Genomic DNA, 22,602 nt, shown 5'->3' on the forward strand with positions numbered 1-22,602 from the left:
AAGAGTCTTTGTCTCGTTCTCCAGCCATTATAAAACCACGATCACATAAATAAGTTGTTTTTGTTGTTGCTGCTGTCAAAGCTGAACATTTTATGTTACCGGACTCCATCATAGAAATCATATGGATCAATATCGCTAATTATCAACAAATTCAAAACATATATTTTAAGTGCAGCCCTGACCATTTTATGCAAGTTTTTAAAACTGAAAAAATAACGCGTGCTCTCTGAACCCCTTGAAGGGGGCGGAGCTTAGTGATGGAGCGGCCCTGGGTCTGTGTTGTGATTGGTTGGGAGGATTTAATGATGTAATATTAAACCTACATGCTCTTCTATTTAATTTTTTATTGACCCTATCATCGATATAAGTCTATCGATCGATATATATCGTTATTGAATTATCGTCAAGCCCTGATTTGGTTGTTATAGCTAATGAAGTATTTGGAAAAACTTCGGAAAAGCAGAATATGAGCCCTTTTAAATGGCTTCCACCACACGTAGCATGGACGGAAATTCACTTACAAATAAATCCACATTTCTGGCTGTGAACGAGTCCCAATGGGGAAAGAACTGTGGAGCATCTGCAGCCATCAGGCTCATCTATGAACCTCAGCACTGAGATGGCTGATCTGAACTTTTAGTCCTTCCAGGCCTGATGTTGCCTAAATTTAGCTTAAACTGAAACGAAAAACACAAGAGATTGAGTTCATTTATCCCTTAAAGACATTAAAATGTCCAAATAAACAGCTTTTCCCCCATCAGTGTTGTGGAAAACTCCTGATAAATCTGTTATTCTTCGTTTTTTTAACACATTTCTGTCCACGGTCAAAGACTTTAATGGAAAATCTGGCCGCTTGGCAGGAAAGCAGAAGGCAAGAGGGCTGAATCCGCCACGTTTCGTTTGTGTACATTGTCTCAAACGCTGGATGAAGCAGCATAAATGAGGAAAACTAAGCCAGCTTATGTAACAATAAAGTATATTTATTCAATCTTCAACCAAACAGCTGCAAAGAGAGATGCTGCCAGACACAGATCAGCTTCCTACCAACACCAAAGTCTAATCTGAGCCAAACACGGCGCTAAACCTTAAGATACAGAGAAGGTCTCGGCTGCTTTTCCGTCGTTCCCCCGTCTCACAACGTTCTGAATTTCACGTACAGCGTTCCTGCATCCGGAGATCTTAGAGAACCAGGCACATCGAAACAGAGAAGTCACTATTTACAGAGGATATGGCTCCAAAAAAAAACAAAAAACAAACATCACAGTTTAAAAAAGGACAACAGAACCTTACAGCCCATTTTCTCCAACCCTCATCCTCTCCTCTCCCTCTTCTGAAAGCATCCTGGACACCGGCCGCCGGTTATAAGATACAGTAGGATCGCATCAGCATCTCTGAGCGCCCGGTGGCTCCAAAGCACAACGGACCATCATGGAGACTCGCAGATGTGAAAAACTGGAGATTTTCCTGTGAGCCGAGCCTTTTTCACGCAGACTGTCGTTTTATTTTGTTGTTGCACAGGATCACATCATTTGTTTCTAACTCAGTAAGTTTAATTCACACTAAACAAGCCATCTAATTGGTGCTGAACGGAGGTGGAGGCTAAATCAGTGGGACAACTGTTGCAATCTTTTGCTCTTTCTAGCTTATTCTGTGCATGGAATCATGTATAAACAGAGCATTAAAAGTGATGAAAATATTCCCTCATCCGACCTGAGCGGTGCTGGCCTCTCAGCGAGTTTACCTGGTGGTCCAAACGTATTCTGGTGATTTATGGGATATCTAGCCAGCGTTTACAGCCTGAAATAATTAAAATAAATGCGTAAATATGCCATCTTATTAGTACAGAACAGTTTTGTTCTGAATTAAACAGTAAAACTAGTGCAGAACACGAAGCTGGTGTTGCTTCGCTTTCTGCCTTTTGACATTTGTTTGCATGATTTACAGTCTTCTTACTTATTTATTGCTTATTTTCAGCTGGTTGTGTGGAATATATGAGTGGAAAACTGACAGGCTAATTAATTTATGACCATATTCAGACTGAATCCGGGGTCCCGTCTATGTGAAGCCTCCTTGATGAAAGTCCCTCAGCAATAAACACCTGGAAATACCCTAAATGTTGTGAAAACTGGAAGCCCAAAGCTGCATAAAGAGGACCCGGCTGCAAACTACTGGATAGAAAATAATCCTTCTATAATCTGATGTTTATTTGAACACAAATATAGAGCCCTTTAAAACTGACTTCCCTTTATAAATTCTTCTCTTTTGCTTTTTTTTTTTTTAAATCACACCTAAATGTTTGAGATCATCAAAAAGTATTAATATTAGACAAAAATAATAAAAATAGTGGTGCTTTTTGCTCCATAACAACAAAAACTTTGCTGAATTACTTCATTTCAGCCGCACTGGAGGGTTTTCCAGCATGAAGTCCCACCTTTGAAGTCCGAACTTTGACTAGGCCGCTGCAGAACGTTCCGGTTCTCTGTCCTTTGCTGTTTTCTCCTTTAGTGGACGCTTACAGTTAATTCAGGATAAAAAAAAAAAAAAAAAGAGATTACCATTTAACACACGGCCAGGTTGGTTTGGACAGCTTTTAGTCTCATTAATAAATCAAATCATAACTGGAAGACTTTTGTGTTTAATCAGAACATCTTCGTCTGATGTTAACATTTTCTGGATGATCTAAAACTTTTGGCGTTGAAAAGAAAAACAGCAAAAGACTTTTTCACAGCACAGTTTATGTACATAACTATTGTTCTTTAGTGTGACTAAATAAAACCCCAAGATAAATGTGTTTACCTTTTTTTTTAACCAATTAAATAAGAAAATGGACCCAGGTTCCTTTATAACCCAGAACCCATCGTTCTGTTGTAGTTTCCAACTGTGTGCGCTGAACGCTTTTAACTATCGATTTTGTAACAAATAAATTGCTCCACCTATTGGTTCTCTGGCTAAAAAGAATCCTTGAAATTAAAGTAAAACCTCATTTCTTTTATAATTTATAGAAATCTGGAGGACAGGACTAGCTTTTAACGGCGCTGCTTTAGTTTTAATGAGCTGAACTCAAACAAAGTTCTTGATTCAAAGAATTTCCACATTTTAAACTCCTGCTACTTCTACAAAAACTACAAACAAACATATATAACACACAAAAAAAGAACATAATAACCCAACATTTCCCTTTACACTGCAAAAACAGAACTAAAAATAGGTTAAATGTTCTTAAAATTAGTGTATTTGTCCTTGATTTGAGCAGGTAAATAAGATGATTTGCCAATAGAATAAGATTTTTGCACTTAAAACAGGAACAATTCATCTCCATCATCTTATTTCAAGTGCAGGATGTCTAATTATCTTATTTTAGGGATCAAAATACTCATTCCATTGGCAGATAATCTTATTTACCTGCTCAAATCAAGGATAAATACATTATCTTTAAGAACATTTTACTTTTTTTTAGATCCGTTTTTGCAGTGTAGGTGCATAAGAAGACGGCGGAAAGACGTCCTGGGTCAGATTTACAAAGATTTTCAAGCTCCTTAAAATTAAGACAACCTTCTCTGGGTATCAGCAACGAAGACATCTTAGATGCTTGACGATGTTCCAGAAAGAGAAAAAAATCCCAGGTTGAAAAAGCGTCGGGAATATTTAGAAAAACCACAACCGGACAAGAAAAGGTGTCCCAGGGGCCGAGAAGGCAGCTCTAGAGCCGGGTGCAGTTGGTGAAGCTGTCGGACAGGATGATGTTCTTGTAGAAGTTGTCGGTGCGTGTGGAGCAGTAGCCTTTCACCTTGTCAATCATCTGGCTGACGGGGAGGATGGAGGAGGAGGAGGAGGAGGAGGAGGAAGAGGAGTTGGGCTCCGCGTCGGAAGAGGTCGAGGAGACGCACTTGGGGCCGGTCTGGTTGGAGAAACGTTTTTCTGCAGAACGAGACGAGAACATGTTGAGCGTGGGGCGCAAAGCAGGAACGCAGAACCGCTTAAATCAACGCTGCGACTCTAATTCCAGAGTTATTACGACTCGAAAATGTCTGAGGAAGTTTTACAGCTTTAATTAAGACAACATGTTACCACACATGAAAAAAAACAACACACGGGGGGTTTAAATGACATTAAAACCTGCACCACATCTTTTAAAGTCAACAGAAGCAGAGACGGTAAAGAGAGAAGAGGAATGTGAGGCCAGGATGTCTAAAAGAAACAGAACCTATGAGCATCTGAGCAGAGATGGGCGATGATGTCGAGCGCCGCCATGCAGACCGGCACAGACCCCTAAATCCAGCAGGAAAAGGGTCTGCAGTCGCTTTGTTATTCAAGAAAACACCAAATACCTAAAACCGCTGTCACGGTCTCAGTCAAGAGTCCTCAGGAAAGTAGGCTTCGTCTTTTGCCCGTCTAAAAACCAACGGGGGGAACTGGAGAGAAGCTGAGCAGACATGTTGTAACCTGCTTTCTACACTGCAAAAACGGAACTAGAAATAAGTAAAATGTTCTTAAAATGTGTGTATTTGTCCTTGAATTGAGCTGGTAAAAAAGATGATTTGCCAGTGGAATAAGATGTTTGCACTTAAAATAGGAACAATTCATCTCCATCATCTTATTTCAAGTGCAGGATGTCTAATTATCTTATTTTAGGGGTCAAAATACTCATTCCATTGGCAAATAATCTTATTTACCTGCTCAATTCAAGGATAAATACACTAACTTTAAGAACATTTTACTTATTTTTAGATCCGTTTTTGCAGTGTACTTTACACGGGGCGAAGACGGCAGACGTCCTGGACTCTCTGACGTCTGACGGCTCAGAAGCACCAGATGCTCTAAAACGTTTGTTTTTGGCGTCGTGGGAAGAAAAGCAGAAAACCGTCTGAGGCAAACGCCACACAGATAGACTGTGGGTCAGAAACCAAAGGGTACAGCAGACAAAAAATAATAAAGAAATACTAGAAAGGCTTCACCATCGCACAACTAGGCCAGCAGGACTCCCACTCTGCAAAAAGGGAGATAAAAGTAAGTAAAAGCTTCTTGAAATGAGTGTATTTGTCCTTAATTTGAGCAGCTAAATAGGATTATCTACCAATGGAATGAGTATTTCAGCCCCTAAAATAAGATAATTAGATATATTTACGTGAAATAAGATGATGGAGATGCAGAAATCTGCAGATCATTTAAACTTGCTGCTCAAATTAAAGACAAATGCGCTCATTGCATAAACATTTTACTTATTTTTGGTCTGAAAGACCCTCATTAGTACTGTCCTGAAGAAGCCTGTATAAAAAGACGAATGTTTTTAAGGTCCGTCTTTGGCAAGGCAAGACAAGGCAAATTTATTTATGTAGCACAACTCAGTACAGAGACAATGCAAAGTGCTTTACATGATTAAAATACAGGAATAAAAGCAAGTAGGGATAGAATGTAGTTGTGTTTGTGGGCCATGATGGTCCCGACATGGAGTCACAGACGGAAAAGCTAAATTATATTTTTTAATCATCACACCTGCTCTGACATGTTGTTCAAAGCTCTTTGTTTGACTCGTTAAACCAAACTGAGAAGCTGCCATTTGATAACCGACTCACTGTGAATAAGTTCTCTTTGTCCTGCTGCTGTGTTGTTGTTTTTTAGCTAAATTTCTCATGTAAATGATGTTTGTTGGTTTGAAACCCTCCTGCTTCCAGAAGCGTTGAACCCTGAAAACCGCTGCAGCCAGCAGACGAAACAAGCCTGTGTCCTGTCAAAGCTTCACAACGGCAGCCACGTTCTTATTTGCTTTTCATTTTCTAGTTCCCAGCACGTGTGCCGAGGCGGGGGTGGGGGTGGTGGGGGGGGGGGGTGTAGTCATACCTCAGACCCTCAGGACAGGAGGGGAAACAGAAGACGGGTGTACATCATCCACATGGAGAGCCAGAGGGATGAATTCACTCTGCTGCACAGTTCTGATCAATGCGCCAGTAAAAACACGGCGAAGATGTTTTGGAACAGCCTCCTTTAATCCTTGTGAAAACGTAAAGAGCTTCGTTTTGTCTGAAGAATGTTCGGAGCTCCATGCCGGGACGACAGCGCCACGTTAAAGCAGCCTACACAGAGTCTGACAGACTATTTATACCGTCAAACATAACCGGGAATGATTTAACGTCATGCAAACAGCTCTGCAAAGAACACCAAACATCCTGCGCCTGATAAGAAAAACTGAACCCGTCATCAAACTTATGTGTTGATTCAAAACAAATCCAAAGGCTGAATCCTAATTCTTAGCATTTCGCTGCATCGCCAACAGATTCCACAGATCATTTCATGATGTGAAAAAGTTTTATACAAGTTCCAGTATCTGGTTTTCCAATTTTTGGGCACAAATTCATTCACAAAAAGGGTGATATCGCTCTGTTTCTGCCTCAGGTGGAGACAGAGCGCTAAATGGAGCGGGAGATTAAGAAAAAGCAAAGTTCTCAATTAATCTATGTTCTGAACTTGATCCGCATGTCCAAAATAATGGGATCCCTGAAGTCAAATTCCCTGCTTGCGTCACAAACGTGACGATTAAAGCTGATCTGAAATGGTCTGCAGGGCCCCGTTTATCCCTAAATGATGTAAATCTTTTATTTCTTTTAAATTGTCCTGTCTGGCAGTGTAACATTAAGAATTGATGTCTTAATGCCAAAGAGAGACCAACAGATTTAGTTTCAAAAGTGGAGAATTACTGCTTTCACCAGAGAGCTCCGCTTGATACGTACGCAAAAAGCTTTATTGGATTTTATTCCGGGACTATTTTATGTTCAATGGACACTGAAACAGTTAAAAGAGATAAAACAAAGTGATAAAAGGGAGAAAAGGTGAAAGAGAAAGAGGAGAGGAAAGGGAGAGAGTGATATAGCATCCTCTGAGTCTGCTTCTACACCTGCAAAAAGAGATATAAAAAGAACAGAAAAATCAGACGATAAAGTATTACAGGTACAAACAACCAATGCCTTGATATCATCACTTAAGAATATACAGGAATATTAAATATTACTTTATTCGTTTTTGTCATTTGGACCTTGAGTCTGTAATAAAATCAATCTATCTATCTATCTATCTATCTATCTATCTATCTATCTATCTATCTATCTAATACCACATGTATAAAGTGACAACTAAAGTGGTTTTCTGTATGGAAGTGAATCTGTAAGCTCCTGTAGGTGTTTCTGAGAGTGAACTTGTGTCTGTGAGGTTTATCCATGAGAAAAATGTGGATGTAAGGAGCCAAAGACCCCCAGAGCACCGAGGCGTTTAAGACTGGGAAGGCTAAATTAGTTTTTAGGTGACTCCTCCGGTAGAGTCTTCTCGCCTGCAGAGGCTTCCTCACTATTCAGGGATTGTTTGTGTGTTTTAGTCTCTGTGACGGTTGCATTAGCTGTTGAGCATTGAACAGTTCCTGCGGTCTGAAACCATCCAAAACATCCTCCGGGAACCATGAAGCCAGTCAAGAAGTTGTGGTTGGATACATGCATAAACAGGAGGCCAGCTGCCAAAGTCAGCACCATTACAGGGTGAATGTCCGCCCAGTCCTTTTTTTAACTCCTCTCCCTGTCCTTGTTAGACATGTCAGTCTGAATCCTGAGTTTATGCTAATAATGCTAAGTAAATGCACGCTGGACCAACACCAGCCGCCTTAAGAGGTTTCCAGGTGCCAAAGCGGTCGTACTCAACCTATACCCCTCAGGCCAAATAAAGCACATTTTGTACGAGCCGGACCTCCTGCACTGCCAGCGTGACGCCGTCATGCAGGAATTTAGCCTTCATCAGAGTCCTGCTGGGGAGAAAAAGGCTTCCTTGGCATGCCAGGAAGAGCTCCACCATTCTTAAACAAGGTCCTCTCCGGGGTCAGACGGGTGATTAATGTCACACCCAGTTAAAACGAGCTAAAAGGTCCGAATCAGAAAATCGGAAGCAATTTTTATTTTATTGGATTATAAAGTGGTGACTGGTGAAAACGGTGTTGGAGGAAATACTGAATCTCTTTGCTACAGTACAGCTAATGTCTGAATGGGGACAACTTGGAGACAAAAGATACACTAATGAGTATCTCTGAATGTACATCTTTCATAAACATTGATTATTTTGGTGTATTCTGGTGTCTTGTTGGTGCAGGATAATCCTAATCCAACATTGTACCTTATAAAACAAAGGCTTATCTATCAGATTAAGGGTGTCCAACCCGGTACTAGCATGGTTGACCTCGTTAAGCGGCCGTTGAGTATATTCTCTCCACAGAGCGCTGCGTCTGTGAAACGCCAATGTTTGGTGTCTGCAAAGTAAATACGGAGATATTCCAGACATACGAAGACGTGAAGAGAGTTTGTGTTTAAAGATAAGATGCAGAAGTGAATTTCTCCATTGTGAGATCAATAAAGTTCAATTATCAATTATTATTATATGCCGACGCAGTGCTGTTGTAGTCGACGTTGCAACAAACGGCCGTCTTCAAATTAGCTTTAAAGGCCGTTAGGGAATCTCAGAAGTTGTTGTTTCCATCAATCTCAATAAATCAAAGGCAGTAGAGCCGTTTAAACTTAGAAAGTATGTTTAATTAACCATTTCAACTGGTTTTTGTCCAGTTGTAATGACTTTTAGTAGAACGTGTCCATTGAGTACTTCTACATTTGCTTTTGCTTTATTTGATCATAATTAAAACAAAACCTTTTCTGCCTGAAAGGAAGATGTTTTGAGGCCGATGAACAGGATAATGAGTTATAAAACGGCTGTTTTATCGTCACAGGCTGTGCCGGGGCCGTCACAAAACAAGGAAACCAAAGGTGTGTTGAATTTGGCTTTTTCTTTCTAGGACGACAATAAACAGCAACCAGGATTTTAAGACAACAACAAACAAAAAACACATAACTTTGCCCCCTCAGATATAAAGCAAAGGTGCAACAGAGCGTGTCTTTAATCAGATGCGAACAGACCGTCCCTGCTTTAGGCGGGACAACAGCGAGGGAAGAGGCCTAACCTGGACCCGGTGCTGTTTTATTGTTAGATGAGCCAACAAGCTGACATAAGACTGAACAGACAGGCAGGAAGGCTGGAAAAAGCTTGATTAAACTTGTACAATAACAGGCAGAGCTTTTCATTGGGTCCCATGGCTGCTGGTCTGCAAGTCTTCTGGAGACGTTCTCGCTCCGAATGGCGCCAACAAAACGACAGATTGGAAAGTTTCTCTGGTCATTCCTGGAAGTTAATCAGGTGTTACTTCCAAAAGCGTTGGACATTATTCCTGTGAGCTCCTCTGTTGTTTATGAGGTTTAATATGTGGACCTGTGTGAACCGGCCCAACGTCGTCAGAACCGTGGAGGTCTCCTGTCACTCCCGTCCATCTGGAACCAGTAACAGGCCTCACTGAACAGAGGATGCATAGATCAGCCAACACGTCGTTACATTAAAGCGTTGGCCAAACTCTATGAGTGACTCTGTTATAGCTCACTGTCAATGTATAGAGCAGCAGACAGTTAGCCATTACGAGCATTTTCTCCCGATTGTCCCATAATTTAGCTAAAAGAGAAAACCTTTTCCTCATTATATGGATCGATCCAATCTAAGATTCCCCAACAACCAGCAAAACCGTTGTTAGAGCAAAGAAAAAAATAATCCTCATCCATCCACAGACAACTGCAACAAAGGTTTACGCCTTTTTTAAGCCTGAAACGTCATAACCAGGAGTTTTAGCTTTGGAGGGATTCAGAAGGAGACGACAAAAATTTTATTTTAGTGAGGATCTGTGGTTGACCTTGTGGCTGGATGTGACGCTGTACAAAAAAAAAAAAAAACAGACACACATGTACAAATGTGCCCCTAGTAATCAAAGGAGAGAAATTAATTGATTACACTGGATTAAGAAATGTGTGTAGCAAAAATAAAAAATAAAACAACAATAATAATAATAATAAGCATCACACAAGCAAACTTCTAGATGACCATTTAGGCTACTGGCATCATTAGACACAATACTGAAAATTATTTTTCACCTCTTTTATCTTGTCCAAAGCTTTTATTTATATATTTTTCTCTGACTTTTTTCAATTTATAGTAAAGTTTTTTTATTATAGGGAGTATTTTTTTTAAAAATTATATAAAACTTCCTCTGTACCATATTCCTTGTAGATTTCACTAATTTAAATTCACAATTATTCAATATTTTACCTATTACTTATTTATCCTTGATAAAATTACGTTACCAGAGCCGCACCTTTAACACGTCAGACCGCTGAAACAAATAAATTTCCCCCTTTGGGGATGATAAAGTTTATATTATCTACATATTATAAATTGAAGAAGTATATTGGCTCATTTCCACCACAGCCAATCAGCTCCCTCTGTTTTATTACTATTAATCGATTACTTATCGATTAGTAGTTAATTAGATTAAAGTTTGTTTCATCTAACTGATAATGTTCACTTAGATCTTCCTTCAATGTAGTAATACGGCTGCCATCCAGCAGGGGGCACTGCCGGTCATTCTAAAGTGGTGCTCGACCACAGTAGTTGTTAGAGAAAGAAGAAATAGCGGACGCAACATGAAGAAATCCAAACGGAGTCCAGTGTGGGATTACTTTTGTTTAATTAGGATGCGAAAATCTCTTTATGCAGTTCAGTTTTTAAACATAAAAACTCAACAAGCTCATTAAAACGTCAGCTAAACAACTCCCATTCTGCCAGGCTGCATGGCGGAGCAGAGTCAGCTTCTCAACCACAACTCCCTGATGTGCTCAGAAGGCGAAGATGTGATGACAGAAAAACGGAGGGAATTATGCAAAACGTTTTAACGTAATAAAATAAAGACATGAAGACAAAAATCGCTGTGGATGGGGATTATCGGATTATTAGTTTTTCATATGTTTTATTCTATTCAACTTATTTGTTTTTATTCAGTAACCTAAGTTGTTTTTTTATGTATTTAATATGTCCAAGTCTATTAATGTATGAATTTGGTTTATTCAGTCAGTATTTAATACAGGTGGCACAATAAACTGTAAAAAAATTACGTACCTCTTTTAAAAATCAGCATATTGTAAAAAAGTCTAAGTCTTAGTCTAAAAAAAAGTTATGTGGAAATACCCTCTTGATACAACACTAAACTCAAGTTTTTAAGAAAATGGCCGCTTATGAATTAATCAACTTTAGATTAACTCATTAATAGATAAATCCAATAATGAGTTAATCTAAATCAGAATAATTACACAAACTGGACCTCTGCCTAGAAATGGTTCGTCTCCACAGAGAAGTAATCAGCCACCACAGGCATGACTGGAACCGGGTCCCGTGTAAGCGGGGCACAAACAGGTACTGCTTATCCACAGGTAAAGGTCAAGAGGTCAAGTCGACCGGCGCCTGTTTTCTTCTTTCTGACACACTGCATAGGAGAAAACCTCTTTATAACCATCTCTCTGCGTCTCGTTTCACTGGACCTGAAAGGTGCTGACTCGGTGTTCTCCTCGCTCGGAACCAGCTGTGTATTTGTGGAATGTTCTGGACAAACAAGGCCCGCTCCAGCCCACCTGGCGATAAGAATCGGATCCTGAGACCTGGGTGTTAATCTGTTATTGCTGACTGTCGTCTGGGGATGCGGTGAAAAGGAAGCCCAGCGCGCGGCCCGCCAAACCAGCGGCGGGCCCGAGCTGGACCCGCGTTCTGTGCCGTCGAAGCCAAACTAAAGACGAAACACGGATCAGATCCTCTGCAGCTGCACAAACTGAAAAATTGCTCCAAACTGTCAGAAATTAAATCTTCTTACTTCACTTGCATCCATGTCCAGCCAACAATGTTCTGAAAAGGTTCTGTGGCACCGGGAGCCAAATAAGCTGTTGTGAAATTTGTCACTTGTGCATGAAATCGAAAAAAAAAAAAAAATCTTTCACATGAGGAAACCCTGAGAGAAAATTAGATAATGATGGATTTTCTCTGGTGGAAAGAGCATCTGGTCTCACTTAAAGTCCAGCTGAACTCAGCAGAGGCCACTAATTCAGTCAGAAATCAAGTCAGATGGATTCTAAATAAGTTATCTATGGAGCTAAAACAGTGACAGCTTGCAGAAAAGACACGTGGCATTGTAAAATCACACATTTAACAATTAAACATTGAAAAATCGCTTGCAATGACATCGAAAAAGAGATTTGGCATTGAAAAATTATACATTAAAAAGTCAAACATTGTTAGAAAGTAAAAACTGATGATTTTCTCATTTTATGCTGCAGCTTTTATTCAATTAGATGTTTTCAGTGTCTCTGCAGAGTTCCTTCAGCTACGATGCCACTACAAGCTGGCACTGTTTTACCGTCGGGGGCGGGGCTAAACTGAAGGCCCCTTCATGGACCCTTTCGGTCTGAGCTTCTTGTTTAACGAATAATCAGATTGTACCGTTTATATGGGCAAACAATCAATTAATTAATCATAATTTGTGTGTATATGCACCTGGCTTTATTCAGAATAGAACCACTCTGACAAGTGCAGTTATAAAGTTCCCCTCAAAAAATGGTAAATGGTAAATGGCTTGTACTTGGATAGCGCTTTAACTGGTCTTGACGACCTCCAAAGCGCTTCACACTACAGTTCAGTCATTCACATATTCACACCCTGACGGTGGTGAGCTATGCTAGTAGCTACAGCTGCCCTGGGGCAGACTGACAGAGGTGAGGCTGCCATGCACCGGCGCCACCGGGCCCTCTGACCACCGCCAGCAGGCAATGTAGGTGAAGTGTCTTGCCCAAGGACACAACGACAGAGACAGTCAGTGAGGCAACCTGCAAATTGCAAAACAAACTCCTTAACCTCTGTGGCATGTCGCCCCATAAAAAAAACATAGAAGAAGAACTTCTGTATTTGCGAAACAACAAAAATAGTAAACAAAGCCGTTTTACACGAGTTTTTTTTTGTCTTCTGAGCGCCCAGGCTGGACTTATACGATGTTTTAATTATGGCTGAAATGTTACCGCATGTCATTCATTCCTGCTGCTACCAGACTATACAATGCTGCAAAATAACTGTAACCAAAACGGCAATAACTAATGTGCAATAATCTAATTAATACACTGGGCCACAACCCGTGCAATAATCCTGAAGTAGTGACTTCTGCTGCTATCACCACCTGAACATATGTCAGTACACATGTATGTATGTACAAATGTATACAATGTATATGCACATATATACGCGTAGGTACGTATGTATGTAGGCGTATAGGTATATGTATATATATATATATATATAAGTATGTATATATGTCTATATATATATATATATATATATAGATCATCATGAATGTAAATAAGACATCATATGCCCATTCCTATTTCCTTTTTTTTTGTATTTTTTGGTATTCCTTTTGATCCATTGTATATATGAAAATTCACTGTATATAAATGAATGCACCTTCCCTACTCCGCACCTTCTTGTATGAGCCGATGTGAATTTCTCCACTGTGAGAATCAATAAAGCCTATCTTATCTTATCTTATCTTATCTTAAAGCAACAATTTTATCTTTTATCTTTTCGAACAGAAATGTTTTTATCGGGAGCGCCGGCAGTTTTGCGGGCGCTCATGGCCACTCGGGTCAGTTTGCCACGGTCAGAATAATTTAATCCTGACAAGCGTTTTATATGAACTTTAATTGGATTACCAATCGGCATGAAACCCCTCTCGTTTATGATATTTAACCTTGCTGTGCTGTTTTACTGTCCTTCAAACTGTTTTTTGTCGTAAAGGTCCTTCTGGAGAGGTGCATTATGGGGTTATTTGTTTATAAGTAACGCCCGTCCCCATGCAAATAAACCATAAAGGCGGAGTAACGTCCTTTCACATGAGGAACAGAAATGGCTAAAGGCGCCTTAATCGTCTGTAAAAAGGATCTAAAGATTGAAAAGTAGTTAAAGAAAAACAAAAGTTAGAGAAAAGTGTCATCTGTGCTTAAAGTGCTGGATGGAAACAGCATTTCAGAGCTGCAGTCTGGCTGTTCATCCCTGCAGGTGCAACGCTTTGGCAGCTCATGAAACAAATGATCTGAATCCTGCAGCTCTGATGGCGTTTGGAGAGCAGATGTTTGATGAGCCTAGAACCAGCCAGAGGCAGATTAATCCGCCACGACGGGCGCTCCATTACGTCCTCGCATATTTACGCTAAAACAACGTCTGACATCCGTCACGTTTGCCGTTAATTTTTCAGTCCCCGGCTGATTGGAAGCACACCACTGAGCTGTTGTTAAAAACCCAAACCACACCACACAGCACACGTTAGCGGAGATGCAGGGTGGGCGTTTGTTTCTGCAGCCAGAGACGCTCTGAGCGGGTGGAGTTAGCGCTTCCTGCTCGGTGTCGCCACCCCCATCAAAGCGTCTCGGGCTGGGAAAGCATGTGACATCACAGCGAGCAGCCAATCACAGCACACCGAGCAGGTATGGGGTGGGGGGGCGTTTTCCCAAAACGTCTGCGGATTCAGGACTTTTGATCCCATGAAGCAGGAATCTGGGAACCTGATCCTTGGGATGCGGCGTTTTGGGAAAGCGGAAGCGGGTCGCGTGGCATCAGCTTTACCTCTGCAGGTCGTTTCCTCACGTTACGGGCCTGACGAGCTTTCTACACACCAGACACAGAGGCAGAGACACGTGAGAACAGGCAACAGAACCTGGAACAAGGAGACAAAACTACAACGGTCGCGTTTAGAGCTGCAGCTCAGAGTCTGGAAACAGGGAATCACATTCTGACTTATCAACGGGAAGAGAAACAACGGCTGGGTTTAAAGCGACACATTAAGGATTTTAAAGGAGATACACAGCAAAAACAGAACTAAAAATAAGTCAAATTTTCTTGAAATTAGTGCATTTATCCTTGATTTTAGCAGGTAAATAACCATTTTAGGTGCAAAAATCTTATTCCATTGGCAGCTAATCTTGTTTACCTGCTCAAATAAAGTACAAATACATTCAATTCAATTACTATGTCTAACCTTATCCTTTGGGCACCATTAACTTTTTACACTGCAAAAACACAACTAAAAATAAGTCAAATCTTCTTGAAATTAGTGCATTTATCCTTGATTTTAGCAGGTAAATAAGATGAAATGCCAATGAAGTGAGTATTTTCACCCCCAAAAATAAGATAATTAGATATACTGCATTTGAAATAAGATGATAGAGATGAGTTGTTCCTATTTTAAGTGTAAAAATCTCATTCCATTGGCAAATTATCTTATTTACCTGCTAAAATCAAGGATAAATGCACCAATTTCAAGAAGATTTGACTTATTTTTAGTTGTGTTTTTGCAGTGTAAAAGTGTAATTTTACTTATTTAATCAAAGTTAATGGTGCCCAAAGGATAAGGTTAGACATAGTAATTGAATTGAATTGAATGTATTTGTACTTTATTTGAGCAGGGAAACAAGATTAGCTGCCAATGGAATAAGATTTGTGCAATTAAAATAGAACTCATCTCCATCAGCTTATTTCAAGTGCATTATATCTAATTATCTTATTTTAGGGGTAAAAATATTCATTCCATTGGCTGATAATCTTATTTACCTGCTCAAATCAAGGACAAATGCACTAATTCTGAGAAAATGTTACTTATTTTTAGTTCTGTTTGTGCAGCGTGTCAAGACGTTAATTGCACGGTATTCATGCTGCTTCAGGATTTATCTTCAGGGAAAGTTCTAACATTTTTCTGTGCATCATAACATCTGGAATTTTCTCATCTATAGTTTGATCCATATGTTATAAAAACTGGATAAGAATCAAAGGAGCGACGGCCACTTTTTGGACAGATGTGCACTCATTCTGCATCAGAACTGCACGGTTTTAACTATGTGCAGGTCACCTCCCATCCAGGAGGATAGATCGATGGTTGTAGACGCTGATGAGGAGGATGAGTGGGATGCTGTGAAAATGAGGGGGACTTGTGGAAAGAAGAAGCAGGAGGAGGATTCGTGGGATAAAAAGCAAGGCTCGGACTGGACCAGGGTTCTGTGGAGGATATCTGCTGATCTAGAGATGGTGGAGGTTTCTGCACTGCAAAAACGGAAACTAAAAATAAGTAAAATCATCTTGAAATTAGTGCATTTGTCCTTAATTTGAGCACATAAATAAGATTATCTGCCAATGGAATGAGTATTTTGACCTTTAAAATAAGATAATTAGATATATTGCACTCTAAATAAGATGATGGAGATGAATTGTTCCTATTTTAAGTGTAAAAATCTCATTCCATTGGCAAATTGCCTTATTTACCTGCTCAAATTAAGGAAAAATACACTAATTTCAAGAAGATTTGACTTATTTTTAGTTTTGTTTTTGCAGTGTGGATCTGTTGCAGACACTCCCCCAGTTCAGGTCACGACTCTCTGCAGATGATCCATTTCCTCTTCGAGGCCTTGATGTTCCTTCAGCCTCTGATGTTCTGCTGGGTCCACCTCCAGCCGTCACGTGTTCCCCGGTCTGGACCTGGACGCCCCACTGGATCCCAGAGATGCTCCTGTTCACGGCTCCAGCCTCCTGGAGGTGATGATCCATGGAGGCGTTACCAGAACCTCTGTGCTGGACTCCTTCCTGCTTCTTCCTCTGCTTCAGTGATTAGTCCCTCTGCGCCGCAGTCAGTCCGGCTCTCTTCAGCCTTCTGGATGCCGACCACGTTCTCAATCTGTTGCACAGACTCGTCTCTCCATGATGGTTCCTCCGGGCCCGCCGCTTCCCGTCTGGGTTTCTCCTGGCCGAGACGTTCAGGTCCTGAGGTCTCTGAGAACTGGACCCTGTCGGTGCATCGCCAGGATTTGGGCTTCTATTTAACCATGCTTTGTTTTTTTTGTTTTTTAATATATTATATTAAGTTATTTTGCTGACTATTTTTGTCCCCCTTTCCTTTTGTCGTTTTGTTTTTGTGAAACAGGCCTTCTCTTTTCCTGTTTTTTAATCTTTTTTAATAACGCATGTTATTTCCTGTCTTTTAATACACTGTGATATTGTGTTTTGTATGTTTTATATGTTTTTAACTTATTTTAACCTTTTCTTGTTTTAATGTACAGCACTTTGGTCACCTGTGCGGTTTTTAAAATGTGCTTTAGAAATAAAACTGATTGACTGATTGATTGAGTTACAAAAAATAAACAGAAAACGAACAAACAAGTCCCCAAAAACCAAACAGAAATGTTTTATCTTTTTATATTCTAAAATTATTTTAGTGACAATTTTTTGTCTCTCTTTCCTTTTGTCATTTTGTTTTTGTAAAACAGGCCTCCTCTTTTCCTGTTTTTAAATCTCTTTTAAAATTTATTTCCTGGCTTTTAATACAGCAAGATCTTGTCATTTACGGCATTTTAAAACCTGGTTTTTAGCTTTAGATATTGTATTTTGTATGTTTTTAACTTGTTCTTTTACTCTTTTCTTGATTTAATGTACAGCACTTTGGACACCTGTGCAGTTTTTTAAAATGTTCTTTAGAAATAAAGTTTTTGGAATGACTGATTGAATGAGTTACAAAAATAAACAGAAAAGGAACAAAAAAGTCCCCAAAAACCCAACAGAAATGCTTTTATTTTACATTCTTAAATTATTTTAACTTTTTTTGTTTCTCTTTCCTTTTGTCATTTTGTTTTTGTAAAACACAAGTACAAAAAAATAAACAGAAAAGGAGTTATAAAAAAGTCCCCAAAAACCCAACAGAAATGCTTTGGTTTTTTTATATTCTTAAATGATTTTGTTAACTTTTTTTTGTCTCTCTTTCCTTTTGTCGTTTTGTTTTTGAAAAACACAACGTGTTGCAAAAAATAAACAGAAAAGGAGCTAAAAAAAGTCCCCAAAAACCCAACAGGAAACTCCATAAACCATTGATGGGTATAAAGTTTAAAGAAGAAAAGCCGACTTTATAAATGATTCCCTTGTTTCCAGACTTTCAGGTTGAAGAAAAAGAGTTTTCTGTCTGAGCGTCTGATTTTCTCACAGCAGCCACTGAGTCCAGAGCGTTTCCAGCCTCATTTCCCTCACTGTCAGCTGAATTCTCACATCTGCCGTTCAGATAAACGCGTCTCAGCGCTGTGAGCGCAGGAAGCACGGCGGGAAGTAATCCGCTCATCTTGGTTCTCACCTGCGTTGCGGCTGCGCCTGGAGAACGGCGTCAGCGTGGCTTTAGCCTTGGCGGTCCAGTTGATGGTGCTGGAGCCGAAGGAGCTGGAGGACAGCGACTTGGCCAGGTTGTCTGAGCTCACCTTCTTCGTGTTGTTGGTGGCCGTCTTGCTCCAGTCTGCATAAGGGGAACAGAACCAGCAACCCATGTTACACCATGTTAAATATTCCAGTCGTTATTCACTGGAAATTAGCTTTTGGCTTCAGGTGCTTACAGATTTACTTCTATCCAGAAAACTCCTGTTATTATCTTCAGCTGTCACTTTCTACATGTCGTATTAATTAATCCTGTATATTCTTCAGTGATGGTATCAAGGTGTTGATTGTTTGTACCTGTAATACTTTATAAGCTGGTTTAGCTTTTCTTTTTATATCTCTTTTTGCAGGTGTAGAAGCAGACTCAGAGGATGTTAAATTGCTCTCTTTCCTCTCCTCTGTCTCTTTCACCTTTTCTCCCTTTTAGCATTTTGTCTCATCTGTTTATCTCCTTTATTCCCTCTTCTTTTCCCCACTTCTGTGTCCATTGAACATGAAATAGTGCCAGAATAAATTCTAATAAAGCTTCTTGCATATATAAATCAAGCGGAGCACCACGATGAAAGCAGTAAGGCTCCACTGGTGAAAGTTAAATCTATTGGGCTCTTTTTGGCATTAAGACAACAATTCTTATTGCCACATAGCCAGACAGGACACACAAAAAAATAAAATAAAAAAAGGAAATTAGGTTTTTCTTCTAAGGTTTTATTAACTTGCTGGGGATGGTTTACAAACCTCCCTCAGAAATGCGTCATCCTTAAAGTCACAACAGAGCCGTTTTTATTTTTTTGTAGCCTAATTGAAGTCTAATTCTGATGGTCCGTTAGTTTTATTCATGTTTGCATTAATCCTGAGTCTTTTGAGAAACCCTGTGTTCCTTTATTTCTGTGACTGGAGACGAAACACACCAGTAGATCATCATTTCTCCACACCTGCAGTCAGAGCAATGATTTCACAGCTTAAAACAGCTGAAGGGAGTCTGTTGACCTCTGCTGGGACTTTACCTGAAACGCTGTTTACGGTGCGGACAGATAGGATCCATCCAGGGGAGGCAGATCATCCACTATTACCATCTATAGAAAGTACTCCTGGGTCAATGTGAACTTCTGAGCTTTCTGTGTCTCTGCTCTGTCTTCTCTAACATAGAAAGTACTCCTGGGTCAATGTGAGCTTCTGTGCTTTCTGTGTCTCTGCTCTGTCTTCTCTAACATAGAAAGTACTCCTGGGTCAATGTGAGCTTCTGAGCTTTCTGTGTCTCTGCTCTGTCTTCTCTAACATAGAAAGTACTCCTGGGTCAATGTGAGCTTCTGTGCTTTCTGTGTCTCTGCTCTGTCTTCTCTAACATAGAAAGTACTCCTGGGTCAATGTGAGCTTCTGAGCTTTCTGTGTCTCTGCTCTGTCTTCTCTAACATAGAAAGTACTCCTGGGTCAATGTGAGCTTCTGAGCTTTCTGTGTCTCTGCTCTGTCTTCTCTAAGCCCCAGTGGGTGGAGGCAGATGAGCGTTCACACTGAGCCTGGTTCTGGTTCTGCTGGAGGTTCTCCTCCCTGTTAAAGGGGAGTTTTCCTCTCCACTGTCGCTTCATGCATGCTCAGTATGAGGGATTGCTGCAAAGCCATCAGCAATGCAGACGACTGTCCACTGTGGCTCTACGCTCTTTCAGGAGGAGTGAATGCTGCTTGGAGAGACTTGATGCAACCTGCTGGGTTTCCTTAGAGAGGAAACTTTCTCACCAACCTGGAGGATCTGATGGAGTCTGACTTTGGAAAGAGCCTTGAGATGATGAGGTGTGAATTGGTGCTTTATAAATAAAATAAAATTTTATTGAAAAAAGTGAAACGGCTGATCCGTGGGTCTTCAGCAGGATAATGATCCAACACATCAGGTTGGATAGACCCAGAAATGCTTCAGCAGACACAAAGTCAACCTTCCTCCACGACCACCTCAGTCCTCAGACCTAAACCCTGCAGGAAAGCTGCCGGCTAAAGAGAGGAGAGCATCAGAGCGACCTCGGACCGCCACGGCTCCGTCTCTCTGTGAGCTGCGACCTCAGGAACGTTGCATGAATGAGCGCGACGCTCCGATCACGTGGAAACCGACATTTCTCCCAGATACGACCTGCAGGTGGTTTCTCTGCGTGGATCCCACACACAGGCCTGACAGGAACGCCGCCCAGATCCCGGTTTTAAGGAGGAATTCCTTTTTTCTCAGCCGATGGCACCCAGACAAAGTTAATTAGGATTTTTTTTCCGTATGAAGTCAAACTTCAAACCGAACGTTCAGACTGTTGTTGAGGAGCGCGGCCTCAGATTGACCGCACCTGGAGGACATTCCACCCCCTGAGAGACGGCTGGGTTTTATCTCCTTTTATTAGCTGCAGAGCCGACACGACTTAGATTTTATTAAACTGTCCTCTTTTTTCCCCCCTAGCAGCTCTGTGAACCCGGCAGCCGCCCCACAGACAGTACCCCCCCCCCCCCCCTCCCCCAGGTAGACGGACGGTTACCTGAGTTCTCTGAGAGCCGGTAGGGGCCACAGCAGAGGTATCTCCTCCACTGCTTCTGCACGTTTTCCTTCAGGGCGCAGTGGAAGATAAATATGAAGAGGCCTGAGGAGAGTAATAGTAATAATATAATAATTAATAATAATAATAATAGAGAGAGAGAGAGAGACGCTAAAGGAGACCAGAAACCACTCCGGCTTAGAAACATTAGAAACAATATCGGAACGGAGCGTTTCAGAAGTTCTCAGCATGATTAAACAGAGTTTAACTATTGTCCTCATGTAAAAAAACTAAAAAATTTCTTTTGGAATTTGAAAAAAAAAAAAAAATCCCCAGCCTTCCTCTATATTATCTCAAGTTTTGTCAATAATAAGTAATAACCACTATTCCACAATTAAACTTGAATATTTCATCTTTTTTCCCCCTCAGTACGCCATATTACCAACAACTGTGTTTTTTTACTCTGGTATTTAGCTTTTACTTTTTATTCTTACCATTTTTTTTATTTTTAGAACTAAATTTAACTTTGTGTCTTTTCCGACATCACACCAGAATTTCTCTATTGTGGGACAATAAAGGCGTTGTTTATCTTAAATCAGATCATTTTCTTTAGTGTGGAAATAAAAAACATGGTTCTAATTTATTAAGCGTTATCATCTCAGGGAAAACCTCTCCCTTCCTCTTCTGAATGTCGATCCTAATGCTCAGCGCCGGAATAAAGGTGTGCTGTGCATTTGTTTATAAATCAGAACTTTAAAAAAATAAATAAACAAAATAAATCAGAAAGTTTTTTTAGCATGTGCCATTTTCTTTTTCTTAGCATACATAAACCTTTACTATGGATTCTATGCAGAGCTTTATAAACGGGACTCAGGCGCCACATTTACACTGCAAAAAGTGAATTAAAAGTAAGTAAAACCTTCTTGAAATGAGTGCATTTGTCCTTGATTTGAGCAGCTAAATAAGATTATTTATTAATGGAATGACTTTTACTAACCCTACAATAAAATACACTGCAAAAAGGAAACTCAAAGTAAGAAACTTTTTCTTAAAATGTGTGTATTTTTCCTTGATTTGAGCAGCTAAATTAGACTATGGAATAAGATTTTTGCACTTAAAATAGGAACAATTCATCTCCATCATCTTATTTCAAGTGCAGCATATCTAATTATCTTATTTTACAGGTTAAAAATACTCATTCCATTGGCAAAATAGTCTTATTTAACTGCTCAAATGAAGTACAAATGTACTAATTTCAAGAAAATTTTACTTGCTTTGAGTTCCCTTTTTGCAGTGTAAGTAGATATAATGCACTTGAAATAAGGTGATGGAGATGAATTGATAATCTTATTTAACTGCTCAAACCATGGATAAATACACCAATTTCAGGAAGATTCTGCTTTCTTTTAGTTTAGTTTTTGCAGGGATAAAGCTTGCGTTTGCACAAAATGAGGCCTTAAATGTGCGTACGTCACTTTACACGCAACATTGGGATCTATAAAAAAAAAGAAAAGTGCGGTTCTCAAGACAACTCTGACCCAGGCATTTTAAGGAATGGGGGAAATTGGTGACACAGATGGTAAAGTGGAGACGTTCAGTTTCTCTCCATTTCAGACTTTAATCATAAATGGACTTTAATCATAAATGGACTTTAATCATAAATGGACTTGATCATAAGCGTTCAGAGCCGCAGTGTTACTCGTGGTGCCGCTGGCGACGCCCAACACTTCTTCATCACATTCCTCTCCCTGATGCTCCCCAGGGCGACGTCTTCCTCAGACTAACAGATAATTGTCACAGGGTGTGAGGCGATTACTTTAATTGCTGTAAAACACTCTCGTACTGCACGGCGGATGAATCGCCAACAGCTTGGATACGAGTTTCTACACGGCGCACAGGATGTCAGCCAACCTTTAAAGCAGCAATCAGCTTCACTTT

The 22,602-nt window shown here is 40.2% G+C and overlaps 1 protein-coding gene across 4 annotated transcripts in view; it reads right to left on the reverse strand.

Annotated features, from left to right (window-relative positions):
• Positions 1–3,479: 3,479 nt before the first annotated feature.
• The window catches only part of LOC105917454 (adhesion G-protein coupled receptor G6), a 97,817-nt gene continuing 78,694 nt past the window's right edge, over positions 3,480–22,602 (reverse strand). For all 4 annotated transcript variants that reach the window (XM_036130427.1, XM_036130428.1, XM_036130430.1 and 1 more), the window contains 3 exons: positions 20,668–20,769; positions 18,089–18,244; positions 3,480–3,918 (listed from right to left, as the gene is read on the reverse strand). In XM_036130427.1, the coding sequence (XP_035986320.1) occupies positions 3,701–3,918; positions 18,089–18,244; positions 20,668–20,769 (476 nt within the window). In that variant the 3' untranslated portion in view covers positions 3,480–3,700. The remainder of the gene's footprint in view (positions 3,919–18,088; positions 18,245–20,667; positions 20,770–22,602) is intronic.

Source organism: Fundulus heteroclitus, unplaced genomic scaffold, assembly GCF_011125445.2.
Source record: "Fundulus heteroclitus isolate FHET01 unplaced genomic scaffold, MU-UCD_Fhet_4.1 scaffold_36, whole genome shotgun sequence".
NCBI lineage: Eukaryota > Metazoa > Chordata > Actinopteri > Cyprinodontiformes > Fundulidae > Fundulus > Fundulus heteroclitus.